General features: G+C 41.8%; 3 protein-coding genes across 3 annotated transcripts; 2 read left to right on the top strand and 1 right to left on the bottom strand.

Moving 5' to 3' along the window:
- The first annotated feature begins 243 nt into the window (after positions 1-243).
- Positions 244-2,998, top strand: ficd (FIC domain protein adenylyltransferase). The gene is made up of 2 exons (XM_050050058.1): positions 244-859; positions 1,439-2,998. The coding sequence occupies exons 1-2, from the start codon at positions 589-591 to the stop codon at positions 2,518-2,520; spliced, it is 1,353 nt and encodes a 450-aa protein (XP_049906015.1). The 5' UTR covers positions 244-588; the 3' UTR covers positions 2,521-2,998.
- Positions 2,999-5,003: 2,005 nt separating this feature from the next.
- Positions 5,004-15,164, bottom strand: sart3 (spliceosome associated factor 3, U4/U6 recycling protein). The gene is made up of 19 exons (XM_050050041.1): positions 14,941-15,164; positions 12,692-12,818; positions 12,487-12,591; positions 12,212-12,396; positions 11,741-11,846; positions 10,467-10,591; positions 10,194-10,349; positions 9,068-9,206; positions 8,812-8,919; positions 8,635-8,712; positions 8,491-8,549; positions 8,061-8,170; positions 7,834-7,946; positions 7,676-7,752; positions 7,262-7,433; positions 6,720-7,174; positions 5,931-6,083; positions 5,608-5,795; positions 5,004-5,509 (listed from the first exon to the last, which is right to left on the bottom strand). Exons 1-19 carry the CDS (start codon positions 15,136-15,138, stop codon positions 5,323-5,325), a joined length of 2,841 nt encoding a protein of 946 aa, XP_049905998.1. The 5' UTR covers positions 15,139-15,164; the 3' UTR covers positions 5,004-5,322.
- iscu (iron-sulfur cluster assembly enzyme) lies at positions 15,137-18,325 on the top strand. Its single transcript, XM_050050931.1, has 6 exons — positions 15,137-15,159; positions 15,245-15,458; positions 15,644-15,757; positions 15,840-15,950; positions 16,041-16,119; positions 17,737-18,325. The coding sequence occupies exons 1-6, from the start codon at positions 15,137-15,139 to the stop codon at positions 17,826-17,828; spliced, it is 633 nt and encodes a 210-aa protein (XP_049906888.1). The 3' UTR covers positions 17,829-18,325.
- Positions 18,326-19,462: the final 1,137 nt, after the last annotated feature.

Here is a 19,462-nt window from a genome sequence, read left to right as displayed (position 1 = left end):
TTAAAAATACATTTAAAAGTATTTGAAAAGTCGTATAACTTCATTACAAGCAGTTTTTTGAAGGGCACATACTGTGCTGCTGTGTTGTCAGTATTTGCCTGCGAGGCTAAACTTAGGGCACATATTCCTTTATCAACCAATCAGAGACCGTTACGAACCATCTGTTGTATTGCTGCGTTTCAGCCAATCGGCGCTGCGCTTCAAACTAATTCTGTCCAATCACATTCCAGGATGTTCGCACGTTCAAACCAAGGAAGTGGATGATGTGTATTTTTTGTACACAGCTGTACTGTACTGTATGGACGCCGAGAACAAGTCAACCGCAGTCTAACCGTGATTTCAGCCGGTGTTTTAAAGTTTCAGTTCAGAGTCGCGTGCGATAGAGAGCTAAGTTGACCTAGCTAGCTTTAGCTAACTTAATAGCTGTCGGGTAACTGAGCTGAATTCCCTCAGCAGTGTTTGTGATTGTAAGCTGTCATGTTGACCGTGTTTTCCCTCCAGTCGGCCGCCCTGAGGCTCTCCTAGCTGGGGTGGATATACATGGGGAACCGTGTCACCAGAGGATGGAGAGTTTAACCTGGGATCATCATGGCTGCTATGACGGTGTGGCGTTGCACCAGCGGCCGCTTGCTTGGAGGATGGGGCCCGCTGCTATGTGTCCTCCTCGGCTCTCTGGTGGCCGTCCTGATGCCCCTGGTGGGGGTGGAGGACGAGTGCTGCGCCGCCCTGAAGGGCTTCGCTCAGCTCCGCTGCCAGCTGTGGGGAAGCTCCCATCCTCCTCCAGCTGTGCAGTCCACCAGCCTTACTGTCCCGTTTACTGCCCTTGATGTGCTGCCTCTGAGGTCCAAGCCGAGCAAAGGTAAAATACAAGAGTACACAGTTCAATGTAATGCCATATGTTAAAGACAAGGTCAGATACAGTTATAGTACAGCAAAACGGACCACATTTCTAATATACTTTGACTTAGAGTTGTAAAAATACAAAGCAGTGTAAAACAGTTTAATTTTATATTTACTAATCACTACTAGAATAAGGTCCTTGATGTTATGTTAATTAAAAGATTACCCAGCTCTGCTGTGTCACGACTAGAGCTGCAATTGCCAACTACTTTGATAATCCACCAAACAGTCTTTTTTTTTAAGGAAAAAAAAAGTCAAAATTCTCTGATTCCATCTTCTTAAATATGGATATTGTCTGGTTTCTTTACTCATCTAACACAGTAAACTGAATATCTTTAGATTGTGGACAAAACAAGACATTTGAGAACATTATTTCGGCCTTTAGGAAACACTGATAGACATTTTGAACCATTTTCTGACATTTTATAGACCAAACAACAATAGTTGCAGTCACCCTGGAAATGACCTGCTGTGCTTTAACCTCTAAGCTGTGTCACCTGTTTTGGAGTTGACATTGTTTGTCATGTTCTGATTGCAGAGATGAAGCTGGAGGCCAAAGCGGCGCTGCAGCAGGCTCTGGAAATGAAGAAACTGGGGAAGATAGAGAAGGCTCACAAGTTGCTGGTGCATGCACTCAGCATGAATCCAGACTTTGTGGACGCCCTAACAGAGCTGGGGACCATTCTGGAAGAGGAGAAGAAGGATGTCGTCCAGGCAGACCACCTCTACACCAAGGCCTTGGCCATCTCACCTTGTAATGAGAGAGCTCTGGTCAGCCGGGACCGGACTCTTCCCCTGGTGGAAGAGATTGACCAGCGTTACTTTGGCATCATTGACAGTAAAGTGCGCCGGCTTATGTCCATTCCTAAAGGCAACTCTGCACTCCGCCGGGTGATGGAGGAAACCTATTACCATCACATCTACCACACTGTGGCAATTGAAGGCAGCACGCTCACTCTGTCTGAGATCCGTCACATCATCGAGACCCGCTACGCCGTCCCTGGGAAGAGCCTACAGGAGCAGAACGAAGCCATTGGTGTGGATGTAGCCATGAAGTTCATCAACACCACGCTGCTGTCCAGATCAGGAACCATAACTGTCAGTGACATCCTGGAGATTCACCGACGGGTGCTTGGCTATGTGGACCCTGTAGAGGGAGGGAGGTTGCGCACCAACCAGGTGTTTGTGGGCCACCACATCCCCCCACACCCTCAGGACCTGCAGAGGCACATGCAGGAGTTGGTCCAGTGGCTCAACTCTGAGGAGGCCCTGCAGCTGCACCCTGTGGAGTACGCAGCTCTGGCCCACTACAAGCTGGTGTATGTGCACCCGTTTGTGGACGGCAATGGACGCACGTCTCGACTGCTCATGAACCTTGTGCTCATGCAAGCGAGATACCCACCAATCACTATTCGCAAAGAACAAAGGGCTGAGTATTATGCAGCTCTGGACACAGCCAATGAGGGTGACGTACGGCCCTTTATTCGCTTTATAGCCAAATGTACAGAGATGACATTGGACACATTGTTGATTTCTACAACTGAGTATGCTGTGGGGCTGCCGGGAGCCAGCCAGGACCAGGCCTGTACCGACTGCAAACAGACCATCCCAATTCACTGAGCTGGAGACGGGAGGAGAGTCTGAGAGTTCTTAAAAAACAATCTTACCATAGAATGTGTTGCCTTCTCGTTTGGTCATTTCCCACCAGTATCACCTCTTGCTTCGGTCTGGGTTCTAGGCCTGCTGAATTCATCACAACTGTTTCAGGATGTTGAGTTGAAATCTGATTTTGCCATTTGAGGGTTGCTTTCAATTAAAAGAAATCCGTTCCCCACCTTTAGTTTATGACCAGTTCCCATAGGAGTGTAAACGAATTTCATTTTCCATCACAATACAATCTGAATTTTGACCTCTGGTGGTGTGACGAGGAAAGTTTTCTAATCTTGTTGCTTGACTTGAGACGCTTCAGCGCAGATGTGTGGTGAACATTTAGTTAATTATCTTTGGGATTAAGGTGATGTCTCTTAACACTGTAAAGCACTTTCATGTATTTGATTATTTATTTCATTTTAAAATAAAAGTGTTCTATTGACTTCCATTATGTCTTCAAGCTGTTGTAAAATGAACAAGTCTGTGAGTGTCTTACTGGGATCAAAGATGATTTACATGACTTTATTAAAACAAATTTTAGACCAGGGAAAAAAAAAAATTACATGACATAACTTTTTTCTTTGTTTTTACAGGACCCAAAAACACAAGGGTAGAAAAGGGCGAAAAAAGCAGGTAAATAAATAGTGACTGAACAAACAAACAAAAAGCCATTTATTATTTACCTCTATACCAAATTCAAAACATTGACTATAGAAATGATACAAAACAACAGCAATGCACACATACCACCTTTTTAGTATCAGACATAAAACAGAAGGTGACTTTAGAGACCAACACATTTAGATTTTTTTTTTTCAGATCAGGCCACTGTGGTGAGAGCAATACATATAGCTTGTATTCCATCTGTTTTGAAAACTTAGATTTATATTTATTACAAACTATGGTGACCTTTTTGAAATTAGCATATTGAACATTATGTACACAAACAGAAGTGTTAATATCCGAACAAGACGAGTGGACAAATGGTTGACTTCTAGCATGGGGTGAAAGAAATGGAAAACTGCATAGATTCTCTAATTGTGCCGGAGGAGCTGCAGAGCTTAATACGTGTAGCTGACAGCAACAGTTTCTTATGCAGAATACTGAAGAGCTGTCAGCCAGGTTCATTCAGAGGGTGAAATAAACTCTCTTACTGAAAGAAACTCATTTATAAAACTGTAGTAAGGTCTCAGTTTATGACGCTCCAAGGATTCACTTTTACAGTACACATACAAAAGGGTTCACATGTACTTTCTAGCATTTATGGATATATCTGAACTCTTTAACACCTTAAACAAATTAATGTCCTCTCTCATATCCCTGGACTCTTGCAGGGCTGCAATTAACAATTGCTTTTAATTATTTTCTCCACTGTTTGGTCGACCAAACCAAAGAAAACTGAAAAATGCACATTACAATTTTCTACAACCAAGGTGATGTCATCAAATGTTTTATCTTAACAATAGTCAATAACCCAAAAACATTTTATTTAACAAAATGTAAGAAAAGGACAAACTAAAATCTTAAAACTCAGACACTGAAAATAGACCAGAGACAGAAATTTGACAAACAATTAATATGCAAATTAGCTGGCAATTAATTTTCTGTCGATCAACTAATCATTCAGCTGTAATGCCAGCAGCCACCAAAGCAGCACATTTCTTCAGCCTCATTAACACCCTGCTTACACGTGCACCCTGAGCTTCCCAGGGTGAAGTGATCATGCTTCATTTACCTCCGAATCTCTCTTTCAGGTCCACAGCACATAAACTAGACTAACAACTAAAACAATGTGTTTTGATGATGGATGTTTTCACCCTGAACAGACAGCTCACATTAACAATGATATGTAAAAACAGATAAACCATGTGAAAGAATACTTAGAGCAGTTCTGTAAATACTATAACTGATATTAAGCCGCAGCAGTGTGACATGACAGGGCAGTATTTATACTGTAATAACACGCCCTCAGGCTGAGATGAAGCCAGTTAACTATTACTAATTTAATGGAGCCTCTATAGACTCCATAGCATCATAATACCTATGACGAATAGCAGATGGCAACTCACAGATGGAACTATGTAAAAAATAAAGAATTAGTTGTATTATACAGTCAGAAAAAAGTCCGTGCTAGCCTTGTTAACTTTGTCCTCAGAGGTCAAAATAAGTTACACAACAGAAATCCTATGTTTCCTAAAAACATCTGGAGAAAGTCTTTTCTTCACTGTAGCACAGCCAGCTTCTGTACACACGCACACACACACACACACACACACACACACACACACCATCTATATTACAGCACGTCTGAACTTCTGCATATAACCTTTTTAAACAACATTCACAAGTTTGGCTGTTTTGAATATTTAAAAAAAATACTCTTCCATATGCTTCTCTCAGATCCCTTTCACATTACACAACCAAAAAAAAGAGACACTTTGCAACATGAGGCGTACAATTTTAGATACGGTATATTTACACACAAATATGATACACTTTTTCTTTTATATAAAATAGCCTGCCAGCAACCTTCAAACAAACCAAACGAAAACGATCTGTCACATGGTGAGAAGTCTTGGTTGAAAAGGATTTCAGATGGAGGGCAGGAGCTCAGCGATTAAGGCAAATCTCGCAGAACGGATGATGAGGAGAACAAGACTGAGATTAAAGGGAAGCCGGGTAACCAATTACAGAAAAATCACCAACACTAATTTGTAAGGACACAAGATGGCTTTCAGTGTGAAGGCGGTCGTATTTCTCTCGCTCATCTTCTCACTTGCTGAGGAGCATCTTGGCAAAGTCTGAATTTGACAAAGGTTTCGTCTCTCCGGCTGCTGCGCTGGCTGCTGTTGCTGGCGCCTGCTCAGCCTCAGTCCCATTCCTGACTTTGCTTACGGGCACGCTTTGTCGGTGCAGGGAGCGAGGGAGTAATGAGAGCTGTGTGCGTCCTCTTCCTCTCCTGGGAAAACAAAACACAGCTTTGTTTCTGTACAGTTACAGATCTGACGGTGGCAACATTTCAGTGGGCGTGAAAGAGAAATGCATCGCTAAACTTACGATCCAAAGACCTGGCGAGGCATTGTGTCTGACGTGGTCCTGTTTGAACCCGGTTTGTCACTCATGTTTCTGCGAGGAGGGTTACTAATAGCAACAGAGATTTTGTTGCCCTCGACGTCCATGCCGTCCATCTTAAGAACTGCCTGTGAGGCCTGCGCTTCATTTGCAAACTCAACATACGCCAGACCCTGCAGAGACACACAGCGAGAGAGGGTTAATACTTTGCTCAGCATCTGCATGGTCAAAGGTGGGAATCATTAGCTTCATCAGGATGACTATTTTTAGCCAAACATCTGGACACTGTCCTCCTCTTTACGCCTCACCTTGGGTTTTCCTGAGCGATACGTGACCAGACGAACATCTTTGATAGTGCCGTGACTTTTGCAGAGTTCCTCCAGTTGCTCTTTAGTGCACGAAAACGGCAGCCCAGAGATGAAGATTTTTTGTTTCTCCATGGCCGTGTTGTATTTAAACACCTACGGGGACATTAATGTGAAGTGGTCACTTGTACTGCACCTTATCAGAGTTTCTGCAGATTAACCAAGTTAAATTAAAGACGTTTAAAGATCTGTTTAATACAACAGAGCACCTATTTTACAGTCATACCAGCCAAAGTACGATGGAAAACCATTTTGGGACATTATGACCTAGAATTACTGATTACTTCACTTTTTTTTTCAGTTCCTCTGAGATGTTAACATTAATAGAATTAAAGTAATACAACCTGGACCTGAAAAGTGGCATAAAATGGATATATGGACTAAAAAATTGAGAATGATTCATTTGATTTCAAGGCAATAACAAATATTTAAGATTTTGTAAATTATTTAAAGGTCCAGTGTGTAGGTTTTAGGGGGATATACTGACAGAATTAAATACAATGAAATAAGTAAACCTCCTGAACAATTAACACTGAAGGGATCCTAACCAACACAAGTTTCTGCTGGGTGCAATCTGCAATTCTCACCACTAGATGTCACTAAATCTGCCTTAATCTTTCACACTGCTCCTTTAAAACCCTCTAAAGCCTTTTTTCAAAGACTTTAGAGACTTTTCAAGACCTGCAGATACTCTGGTTATAATAAAAACCAAACACTTGTTTTGATATTTACCTTAAAGTCAGGATTTTTGTTTTTGTCTACACAAGGTGACACAAACATGGGCCTGCCCTCCACCTCTCGTCTGTCCAGCTTCAGGGCCTCAGGGACAGACACTGAAGCTTCAAACTGTACATAGCAGTAGCCTTTGAAGGTCCCTTTGTTGCTGAAGACGGGGCGGACCTGTTTGATGGGACCACAGGTCTCAAACAGCGTCCTGAGCTTGGCCTCTGGCTCCTGCAGGGTGTACGCCAGGTTGCTGATGAATACGCTGCTGTCATCGTTGCGAAGCTCTGGCTTGTCATCGTTCTGCCTCTGGGCAGCGGCCGCAGCTCCCTGCTGGGCTCTTTTATTGTCGGACGGAGTAGGCTTAAAGCCAGGGGGAGCGTTCCTCCCAAAGAGTCCAGTCTCCGTCTCCATGTACTCTGTGGTTTGGTCCCCATTTCCTCTGTGCCTTTTAGGAGCTTGTTCTGTCACAGAGGGAGAGGAAGATTAGGTAACGCACAATTTCTCATTTAAAAAAAAAAAGGTTTATCATACAAATGATTTGTATTTACCTGAGTCATCATTCCACTCATCGTGATAATCATCCTGCTCTGCTCTTCTTTTCTCGCCAGCTCGAGTTCCCTTCTGGACCTTCTTCTGAGCCTTCTTGTCTGCCTTGGCCCTCCGCCGCTGATCAGCTCTCTCTTCCTCCTGGCGAGCCAGGTTGGCTTCTTTCTCAGCTGCCTAACAGATGGGCAGAACATGATCACATCAGCCAAAAGCAGACAAATGATACACCTGTCCAGTTAGGGATGTCAGGAGAAGTCGATGGCAGAATTCTGAAAACGTGACGGTACTTGTTTTATTTGGTTTCCTGTTTTCAATAAAGGAGTGTATGTATAATTTCACTGGTACTGATACTGACTACTAAATTTCTGGTACTGTGACATGCCTTTGTCCAGCACGATACTGATATGTGCTCCTACCTTCGCTCGTTGCTCATTAATCCTGTTCAGCCGGGTCTCTGTCTTCTGCACTGCCACATCCCAGTCCTCCAGAGAACCTGTGAGTGAGAAGACACACTGTAATTCATGTAAGTCTTCTTTGTTTGGATGTTATGTTTGATATTTATATCAGGACTCACCTTCCACCCTCTCGAATGTGAGCAGGACTTCGCTCACATGCTCAGGGTAGTCTGAGGTACACTGAACTGCTCTGTGGAGAGCTTTCCGACAGTGAACAGGGTCTCCATAAGACCTAAGGACAAAGTCAAAAAAAAAAAAAACAAGGACATCATAAATACATTTTGCTAATAAAAGGTATCAGAACTTCAATTCATATTTTTCCCCACTCAGATATTGACTGACAGACCTTTCAAGGTTATAGTACTCCAGCCACATGTTGGCATATTTAGCATTCCCTTTTGTCATGATGCTGTCCCACAGCTCTCTGGCTTTTTGGATGTTCTTACAGTGGAGGGCCTGGAAGGGAGGAAACAAAACTTACATTAAGAGATGTTCATTTCTGCAGACTGTTTCCATATTACACATGACAGTGAGGTAATGCAACTTTAAATTGTACAATTCAAATAAAACTGTCACTGTTGAATGTATTTTTACACACTTAGGCTATTACTATGTTTAAAATTAACAAGCGTATTTCCATTGTCTTACGATTTTATAGACAAGACATCGAAAATAAAATAAGTCAAAATAAAACACAAATAAACACAGGGTTAAACACAACTGAATGTAACAGAAATCCAATGCTTGTAAATGGTTGTCATAGTAACACTGCTTACTTCTATCCTTGCCCAGATCTGCATTATGATACAAGAGGGGTCTCCACTTTCACCGAATCCTACAGTGACACAAGACAATGAATTATAAAAACCAAACCAAGAACACCACATCAGTAAATCTCAGTCAGACTCAAATCCACCTACTTTCTTCAACATCTTGTTTCATGTAGTCTAGAGACCGAGAGAAAGCTGCTCGCAGCTCCTCCAACTCTTTACTCGATTCTGCAAAAAAAGGAAACACCGTTAGCAAGAGAACGATGAGTGAACTGAATAGTTTCCAACCCCAAAGACTAATTCTGTTTCACACACAACTGCGCGCACCTTTGCTGAAATCTACACGTCTCCGCAGGTAGTCGAGGTACGCCTGCCAAATTTCCACATAATCTGTTGCTTGAATGAAACCTGCATTCAGCGCCTTTTCAAAAACATCTGCAAGGAAAAGAAAGAAACTGAATCATACGGCAAAGCAAGGTTTCAGGATTTTCCCTCATAACAAACTCACAACTACATAAAAACAGCACCTGAGTCATGATCTGACAGCTTCTGGCTGCACAGTTTTTACACAGCTAGTTTTTACCTGAGACAGTCTGATGCTCAGCTCCGTGCCTTTCCAGAGCTAGCAAGTAGCTCTTCCACAGACCCATGGTCCAGGGGCAGTTCCTGACGGCACGTTCATGAGAGGAGAGAACCAAGTCTTTGATCTTCAGCTGACGGTCCTGTAGAGTCCACAGAGAACACATGACAAACTGGTTAAAATAACCTTAAACAAACTGAAATATTTATTTAGGAAGCTGTTAAGAGTCACTTTTATAAGCAACCACGTTTATCTGACATCCCAGGGATCAATGGTAAGAATTGTGAGATTGCCTGGAGCAAAACTACAATGCTACGTTGGGCTAATAAATCTAGCACATGGTAAAAAAATAAATAAATAAATAAATAAACACATCATTTTCAATGGAGCTGATAATTTCAAGTATCTAAGGAGTAAGCCATCCTGCTTCTTTCTCATCACTGTCTAGATCTGTACATGGGCAGAATCAATTGGGCACTCGCAAAAAATGGTGACAGGTAAAGACAAAGTTTATGAGTTGAAGCGCAAGCAAGCATTTAAATTATCCTGATACAGGAGGTTAGTTGGGTGGTGTTAGAAGACGTGGGCAAAACTAACCATGCATTGTGCAATTTGTCACAAGTTTGAGAGCGTGGCAGATAAAACAGGATATTTTTTAAAGGCACCTCTTTGTTGTCTTTCCTGTTATTTCATAACCGCTTAAATAAAATTCACACTGTGACCACAAATAAATCTAATAAAATAAAGACAAGAAAAAGCACTGTACTTTTTTCAGATGAGTAAAATGATTATCAACCTAATGTATCGGTGGCTATAGTCCAAGTTTACTGTTTAAATGTCTGAAACTACATTATGAAATTAAAAGACCATGAATACATTTCAAGAGGAGCTGTGTTAGCAATTACTGGCTGTAAATGACTAAGATAAGCTCAGTGCAGCATTTTGATCACAGCTTTTTAGTTCCTGCTGGCAGACAAAGGAGTTGGCAAGTTTTAGGCGCTAAATAAGAGCAGTCAGACTTGGAAAGTAATGCCATGTGAAACGAGTCCAAACTCTACACAGTAAACATTACTGTACGACTGGGAGCCCTTAAAGGACAGCATCACACCAAAACACGACCAATACTCACAAGATAGGTGGTGTATTTTGCCCACATGTCTGGTACCAGGCAGTTCTCTGCCAGGGTCCTCTCAAAGATTATTTGGATCCGCGCCGGGTCGCCCTCCTTCAGTTCGAAGTCGATATAGGACTGATACTCTGCCAGCTTAGGAGGTTCTGCGACTATCTGCAGCAACACAACAGCATGCAGACGTTACGCGCTGCAGAAACTATGTACATTATTAAAACGCATAAAAAAGGGGACAACTTTTAACAGTCAGAATAATCAATGCAAGTCACTTACCAGCGATTCTTCATAAGGTTTGCTCTTTTCCATCTGCTGCAAAGCCTTTTTGTATTGATGTATGACTGTGTCAGCCACGCCATGCTCAGACCACTCCTCATACTCTGCGTAGGTGGCCTCCATGTCTACAAAGCAAAAGGGCACAATTTTATCACAGTTTACAGACATTTTTCTACCGTATCAATTAAGATACATAAACCACATGGACTTTGTAAACCAAGTTTGTATATTTTGTATGCATTTTATAATCATTAATACACAGAAACCTTGCACTCTCAGACGCGTTTTATTTTTCTATTTGTTGAGAAAATTCGTAATACAAGGTGAATTGGAAAGACAAATTTGCTCTCTTGCTTCTCTTCACTTGTGGTATCTCCTGCCTCTCTCTCTCTGCCCAAGTCTTGCATTTGGTACTGCAGCTAGCATTACCTGAGTTACAAAACGATACTGTGTGCCTATTAAATTGCACTCTGCTGTAAGCATCATCATAACTCTTGTGCAAGAAGGCCATTGCTATCATATATTAACAAACTTTTTCTTGCTGGCCCCCTGTCCACCTCTACCCTGTTCCTCACTTTAACTGTGGGCATACGTATCCTGCAGGTTAAGCCACATTTACTTTGCTGTTTCTTGCTCAAACGGTTCCTAAAGGCTTTTGACGGATGCAAAAAAAAAAAACAGAAAAACACACCTGTTCTGAAAACTTAAATGACAGAAGAAAGTTTCTGAGTCAGTACGTTAACATGATTGCCAAAACATGAGATCGTATTCATTTATAAACGTGCAACGATATCGGACAAAAATACAGACACGGTGTGCAAAGGCCCCAAAAGTATGTATTTTAGGTTTATGTGTTGCAGGAATGTGTAAATTTGCAAATGTTTAATACATACTACCTAATCTCTGTCTTAAACCTTAGCAAATAATTCATCAAGTGAGATGTCTGGATAAATAAGGGTTTAAAACAGTAAAGAAATGCCTCTAGTCTTCAGCTGGGACAGAAAATCCAACACAATATTAGACCATCTGGCTATCTCTCGCCCACTCCTGCAACAAACTGAAAGCATGGTCAGGGACTGTTCTCTTTCTAAATCTGCACAGCATTTCAAAAGCCACATCACAACCGTGCCGCACTCAACTTATCCGAGAAGGCAGCGTTGTCTTTTTAAATGGGGGAATTCAGTTTTTCAGGTTTTTTCGACATATGGCTCTCACAACACGAATCCTGCCCATTTTACAGCAGCCCGTCTGGACAGAAAACGCGTCATACTTACCCATTAAGGGGATGGCCAGCTGGCGGCGAAACAGTGTATGGATACGCTCAAGCTGAGTTTTCAGCAGCTCCTGCTCCTCACGGCTGGGAATCCTGCCAGGGGGAGGCTGAGAGGAAACACAGCAGAGAAAATGGTGTCAAAATTTAGCAAGGGCCCATTTAACATGAGAAGAATTCAATTCAGCTTTTAGAGTATTTCTATTTATCCTGAGCTAAGTGACTGGATTATCATTCAAAAGCATGCTTTGAGACAATATTAACCTGACAGAGACAGAGATATTGCATGCAACTATTCTACACGCAACTACTGTACTACATCAAAATCTAATTAACAAGTGTCTATCTTGTATTGTCTTATACTGTTTTTGAAACTGCGTCATTCAAAATAAATCTCACTCTGGAATATATCACAGAGCAACAACCACAGCATATGTGAGGCCACTGATAAGATCCTAGTGATGGAAACACAAACCTGTACTGTGGATAAAATGGCGTTCTCGAACTCTCTGTACGCCTCCCACACGGCCTGTCCCTTGGTCATGTGAAGCCCCACAGCTGTCACGGCTCTCTCAAAGATGGATCTCACCTTGTCCATCCCGCCTGGCGAGCCCATGCCACCGATTGAATACTGAGCATATTCAAGCCAGATATCTGGACCTAAGTATCAAGATATGGAATTAAATCCCAAGACAATGAAATACATGAATGTCAAATAAAAGGCAGTAAAGAATGATGCAATGCACTCACAGATGTAGTCTTTTACAGCTTTCTCGAATAGTTCATAGACTTTCTCCCGGTTTGGTTCCTCCTCAGTCAGACGGATCTCATCCTTGAGCCAATCTAACCAGATCTCTGCAGGGTTCAACAAAATGTTGCCTCAGTTGAAAAAACGAACACAGCTCGTGTCAACTGATACTTCTGAGCCCAAAAACCATATCAGACATGCACCAACCTTCAGTGAGCGGGAATAGCTCACTCATCTTCTGCCTTGCCTTTCTCAGACGGAAAAGTTCTCCCTCCTGCTTCAGTAGTTTGATGAGATCTACATGGCAGTTGTAGTCGAAAGCATTGATTGACAGCTGGAAAAAAATTACACAGAGACAGACTATGTTTTAATTGTGTTGTGCACCGTCTTTCCCCTTTTCTCTAATTACCTCGTGCTTCTACTGTATTTATTCAGCAGTGCCAAAGAAAATGTCATATCTCATTCATGTTACACAAATTAAATCATGACATTAACAATCTAAAATGCTTAAATACTTACACTATGGCACACAAAAAGTTGATAGAACATATAGAGTACTTTCACACTTAGTTGCTAGTTTATTATAAAACCAAGACACTAATCTAATACAGTCTAATAATTTCTAGCTCTACACCGCGTTCCAAATTATTATGCAAATGATATTTTTCTCTGATTTTCCTAAATAGTCGATGCAAATGACAGTNGAACATATAGAGTACTTTCACACTTAGTTGCTAGTTTATTATAAAACCAAGACATTAATCTAATACAGTCTAATAATTTCTAGCTCTATTTCAGAAAGGCATTCAGGTAATCAGCTTGGAGGCTGCAGTTTGCATCATACCAAGAGGTGTCTATTTTAGGGCTGGGTATATCCACTGATTTCCTGAATCAATTCGATTTCGATTCGCAAGGTCACAATTCAATTTTATTTCCATTTCGATTCAATACGATATCTTTTCGATGTGGGATATTTCAGTTACAATACCAAATTTTGCTAGTATATGAAAGAGATTCTCAGACAGCTAATACTGTAAATTTTACAAGGAATTATTTTTAAAAAAAGAATAAATTCAGGACAGGATTAAAACTAAATATTTTCTAACTAAATGTTGTTTGTAGAGCAGCAATAGTAATATTCAAACAGCAGAGTCACAATACAAACTTACAAATCTAATATGTAAATAAAATAAATCAAATTCCTGACATCACAATACTGAGTAAGGTTTAAAAAGAATAAAGAACACAGACATCAGCCAGCTCATTTACTCTCAGCGAGATGAACAGATTTTACGAATTGATATCGGGTCATTCAAATGAAGATCGATTTGAATCGGATGAATTGATTATTTTAATCCAGCACTAGTCTACTTATTTCAATGAGGGTAGACACTTGTCAGCTCACAACACAATTCGAAAGTGCCACAAACTGTAGCTTATAAAATGACCTTTAAGTTGAATCAACACCTTTTTAAAACAATTACAATTAAAAAGTTAGCATTATAAGCTTCAAGAAGGTGGGAAATTTGCAGGGACACATCCCCTCAAAAATTAAGATATGCTCAAACTTTCCAGAAACTGGGGTGTAATATTTGTGTTACTCAGGCCATGTTACTGTCGGCTGTTATAGCTTCTGTTTATTAGTATGTCATAATAAATGTTATAGGAAAGTTACAGTGTGTGCATTTTTCCTGTGTGGCTCTAAATCTTATGCTGGCTCATCAAAACTTTGAGAAACCCTGATAGTTGTCAAGTTTCAAAACATTTCTCCTGGGGTCAATTACACCCAGACCACCCTGGAGGACTGGGGTGCAAAAGGTAGAGATTGAACCCCCACCCCACATGTTGAATAGCTGATTACGGCCCTATATTTATTGCAGGGCTACCTGATAAATTAGGATAAGTAATGCTGCAGTAATATTATGAATTTGGTTTTTCTCTGCTGTTGCAGTGGAAGCACAGATTACAGCATTACTGTATGTTTCCAACTACTACTACTACTACTACTACTACTATGTATAGACAACGTTTTGGGAAGCTAACGCGACACCCAGTAAAGTTAGGACAGTATGTAACCTTACTTTATATGTGCACATGTATTCTGTAACTAAGCTAAATTTGGAGCTTTATATCCCACTGGACTGAGATAGTAAAAAAGGCGCGTGTGACTGTGACACGAGACAAGCCATTAGCATCACAGATTAGCAGGTCAGCTAATCACGACAGCTATGTGAATGACGTCGTATCATATACGCCTGTTTAATTGTTTTGGAAAACACCAGCTAACATTAGTAACGTTATAATTTTAGTTTCTGTTACACCACAGCAGGACGGAGAAGCTGATATTTTTAAGTTGCTGGGTTGTTGTAGCTGGCAGTGTTTACCACCCATTCATTCTCATTAGCTTGTATGCTAACGTTAGTCAACTCAGCCTGGCTTGGTTGATGGCTAATTACCTGCTCCTCCAGCCGCTGGATCTCCGCTTCATTTTCTTTCTCGTCCTCCGACGAATCGTCCTCTTCGTCGTCTGAATTTTCTACTCCCATTCCCTCCTCCTCCTCGTTGTCCGATTCCATCTCCCTCTCCTCCATCCCTGCATCTTCCTCCTCCATGTCTTGCAACTGCGTTTGCTCTGCGCTGCTTGACGCTGCCATGTTGGAAAGGCTGTCTGCCTGGTAACAAGCTAACAAGCCCAAGAGTATCGTGAGAGGTGGAGCCTGTCCCTGAACTCAACGTGTAGCTGCCGCTGTTAGCCGCTAGTGGGTGCTCCTCCGTTGGTGATAGCTTCCGTCTTCACTTGTTTGTCAACAAAAAACTGCTCGTTCCTCACTCGTGCGCACTCGTTGATTTCCGTTCATCATCGTATCTCAACATGGCGGCTGTACCTTTACGAAACTCGGCGTCCTCGCTGTTGTTTTTTAGCAGAAGGTTATTCAGCCCTGAGCTCAGTGCCCTCTGCTCATATCACAAAAAGGTAATGTATTTTAAACTCATTATTATAACCAGCGCGTGTCATGTGAGATTTAACGCTAACAACCATACGTGTGTGTTGCCTAACAGCGGATAGGTGTAGCTAACTTCAACAGCGGTGTCCTGTCTTTGTAACAATCAAAACAACAAACCAGTGATGTGTCGTGTCGTTTTTTCACTTTCCTCAAGGTGGTGGACCACTATGAAAACCCAAGAAACGTGGGAGCTCTAGACAAAAACGCCAAGAATGTGGGGACAGGGTTGGTGGGTGCACCAGCCTGTGGTGATGTAATGAAACTTCAGGTAAGTTGGAGGTCACATGCAGCTGCCATGACAGTCAGCGTCCCGTTGTACAACCAAGTGTTTGACTCTGTATCGTCTCCAGATCCAGGTGGATGAAAATGGGAAGATCGTCGATGCAAAGTTTAAGACATTTGGCTGCGGATCAGCTATTGCCTCCAGTTCTCTTGCCACAGAGTGGGTGAAGGGGAAGTCGGTGAGTTGGTATACAGCAGGTGGAAAGGAAAGAGGAATAATTGCTTTTAAAAGTGCAGCGTTTTTGTTATAGTCTGCTTTCATTCTGCAGGTCGATGAAGCTCTGAAGATCAAGAACACAGACATTGCCAAAGAACTCTGCCTTCCTCCAGTCAAGCTGCATTGCTCCAGTAAGTTCAAAGCACCACAGTGAAGGAATGTAAGCAGTTTAACGTGCTTCCTAACACAAGTCAGTGTCATCGTGCAGCAGAAAGCTTAGTAAACATAAAGATGGATGACAGGTTAAAGGAAAAAATGTTTCAGTGAGGTTGTTGGTACATAATTAGCCATCTGAATGCCTTCAGTGCTCCTTTACAGATCCTACACATTGCAGAAACTCTACTGAAGGAATTAAAGTCATTATCTCAAAGCATATTCCCTTATTTGTTCACTGGTGGTGAAAAGCACTGACTAACAAAACAGTTAAAAATCTCCTATACATGCTCAGTGTTCATACATTTTAAGCTGTTCAGTTTGATCTTATGGAGTTGGTCCAATACCAGTACCAATATCAGAAATGCCCGAGATGCTGCCTAAAATACCACATACATATTAACAGTCCGATACAATGTCATTTATTAATAACTTTTAAAGTAGTTTTACACCTGGACATCAATTCTTCTTTGCAAATTGCACAGTGTAGCCACGTGCAGCTACTGTCTTACTGATCTCTTGTCAATAGTGGAACATTAAGCAATGGAAAAATGTCAGCAATTTTGTAATACTTGACACTAAATAGTCTGACCAGTTAAAAGGTGATGTGTATAGTGTGTGAGGCTTTGATTTCATCAGGTGGTTCCTTTAAAATTTAAAGGAACTGTAAATTATTCCTAGATTTATTTACTTTTTAAGGTGCTGCTGCACTGCAGTTTTATAATGTTAATGTACTATTTACAATTATAAAGGTGTTTTATTTTACGAAATTGTGGCTGCACTTTTATGTATCCTAAAGAAATTGTTATTAATTACTAAGAGTTCATGTATTTATGACTCACAGTCAAAGTAGATAATAAAAGAAAATTCTTTGGCATTCATTCTCAGTATGTAAGGCATGTCCAAAGTCCAGCCCAACAGCCCATAGACCAGTTTTAAACAGCAAGCGGGTTGACTCTTCAATATACTGTATGTGGCCCACCACACAGTATTGGTTAATCAAGCAAGTTAACTTCGCATTTTTTACATTTACTTCACACTGACATCACTAACACAGTTAATAGACGTGCACCAAGTAGGAACAACGCTGGTGGAACTAATGAGTTTCCATAAACAGATGGTAAACAAGCAAACAAATGGTTACCTAGCAACAGACATTTCTTCCCAGCAACAAAGCATTAAGTTGACAGCGATAGCAGCTGCTTTCAGGAGCAGTGGAAAGTTGAATATTTTTTTCACTCAGAGAAGAAGTGGTTCAGTTTGTCTCAGTTTGGAGATGCCTGCTGCCCTTTATACAAAGGGTTTAACCTGAGCCATGCCACATGACAATGATGGCAGTTATTTCACACCCATACAGGGTTAGCAGGATACAGCTGTATTTATTTACTTTGGTATTGTATCAGTATTCGGTATTGGCTGATACGCAAGTTCAGGTACCAAAATCAGTATTGGGAAGGAAAAAATCTAAAGAAATGAGTTTCTTAACTCACTTCTTCAGATTTTTCCCACAGTATGTTACCTGACTGTATGTTGGGGTTTTTTGTAAAATCAGAGCAGAATTTTAAAGTGTTTCTAAAATCTTCATTTTTTTCCAGTGCTTGCAGAAGATGCCATAAAAGCAGCGCTGTCAGACTACAGAATAAAACAACAGGAGAAGAAGGAGGAACGTATCAAGGCCGCCAATTAATATCTTGTTATTACCTATCCATGACGTGTCAGTACCAGCCCAATGATGATTCACTGCAGTGCTCTTTGCAAGATTGGTCACCATAATGCTTCATCTGGTCTTGCATCTTCTTCTGGGAGTTTCATAATCTCTTTAAAAAATGTTAGAGGTGTTCATTTGCTTTTCATCAGATGGTCAGATACTGGTTCTTAAACGATGCTGATTTTGGAGTGGGAAGTTCATGGTGAATATTTTAAGACAAGTCTTATCCTTGAATTTACACAAGGGAGCTGAACGTTGGAGATATGTCACAAATAAGACACCATAGATTCAGGGTTTTTATTTTTTGTATTTTTTGGCATTTAAGCATTTGGCTTGATTGTGTGAAATCACTGGTCCCGTGTGGAGGATTCAGTATGAGAATGCAGTTAGAGCAACAGCTTAAGGACACATACAAAAACAAATTACAGAATATTGTGTGGGACTGTGCTTACTGTGAATAAAAAATCTAAAAAATATTTTCATTGTGTCTGTGCTGATGTCATCCACCAGATCCCACATTAAGTGGTGCCACCCTCTGATGGCGCAGGAGTACGTTTTTCAGCACAAACAGCACTGCCAGCATTAGGAGAGCCACTAATACACATAACACAGCGAGCAGAGCGACGACCGCTGCAGAGTCTTGTTGTGCAAGCGGCTGTGGGTTGGGAGTGGGCCAGGGTGCCTCTCTGTTTGTGGAGAGCAAAGATCGTGTGCCTTCAGCTGAGGTTGCATCAAAGTGAGGAGACTGACTTGTGGTGTTGTCTTTGCATTTTTGCTCCTCATAAGGGACAGAAGTCGTGGTTTTTAAATAGGGTAGGTTTACTGACTGTGTTTTATTCAGGGACAAACACTCCTCATAGGTAAGCGTCTCTAAAGAGTAGTGGTTAAGTAACACACGAGTCTTGTGAACATCTTTGGAAAGATGTCCAACAGTTGTTTCTTGTGACAAGTTCCCCAAATATCTCCTGTTATTAAATGAGCTTGGTATCATTGGCCTCACTGTCACCATCTCCAGCTTCCTCTCCAGTGTAGAGTTGATGTCCTGTGGGTGTGTCCTCTCATTTGGCTTCACGACACGAGGACAGATAGCCATTACAGAGAGGTTCAAAAGCAGGCGGTGGGCAAGGTGGACCGGCTCGGTACACACCAGATCTGTGGCCATCCTCACGCGACCACTCAGCAGCCAGCGGTACAGATACAAGATGTCGCACTCACACACCCACAGGTTGTTGGTGAGGTCCACGGATCTCAGACGTGGCAGGCTGTCAAAGGCGCTCTCTGGGACTGAACGCAGGCAGTTGCTGTTGATCTTCAGAACCTGCAGGTTGACCAGGGCGGACAGCGAGGGCAGGTCCAGGACAGAGATGCAGTTTGCCGAGAGGTCTAAGTGTGTCAGTGATGGAGGAAGATTCAGAGGGAGGCTTGTAAGCTTGTTCCCTTTAAGTGTCAGGACCTGCAGCTTGTTAAGACCCTGAAGTGCCCCGGGCTGGATGGCACGGATGCGGTTGTCCTCCAGATCCAGGCGAGTAAGGTTCCCCAATTGTCGCAGGGCACCTGAAGTGATATAAGTGATGCGGTTCTCTTGCAGCAGCAGGGACTCCAGGCTGGGGGGC

The sequence above is a fragment of the Epinephelus moara genome, chromosome 8 (genome assembly GCF_006386435.1).
Source record: "Epinephelus moara isolate mb chromosome 8, YSFRI_EMoa_1.0, whole genome shotgun sequence".
Classification (NCBI taxonomy): Eukaryota; Metazoa; Chordata; class Actinopteri; order Perciformes; family Serranidae; genus Epinephelus; species Epinephelus moara.
This window is presented reverse-complemented; position numbering and strand designations above follow the sequence as displayed.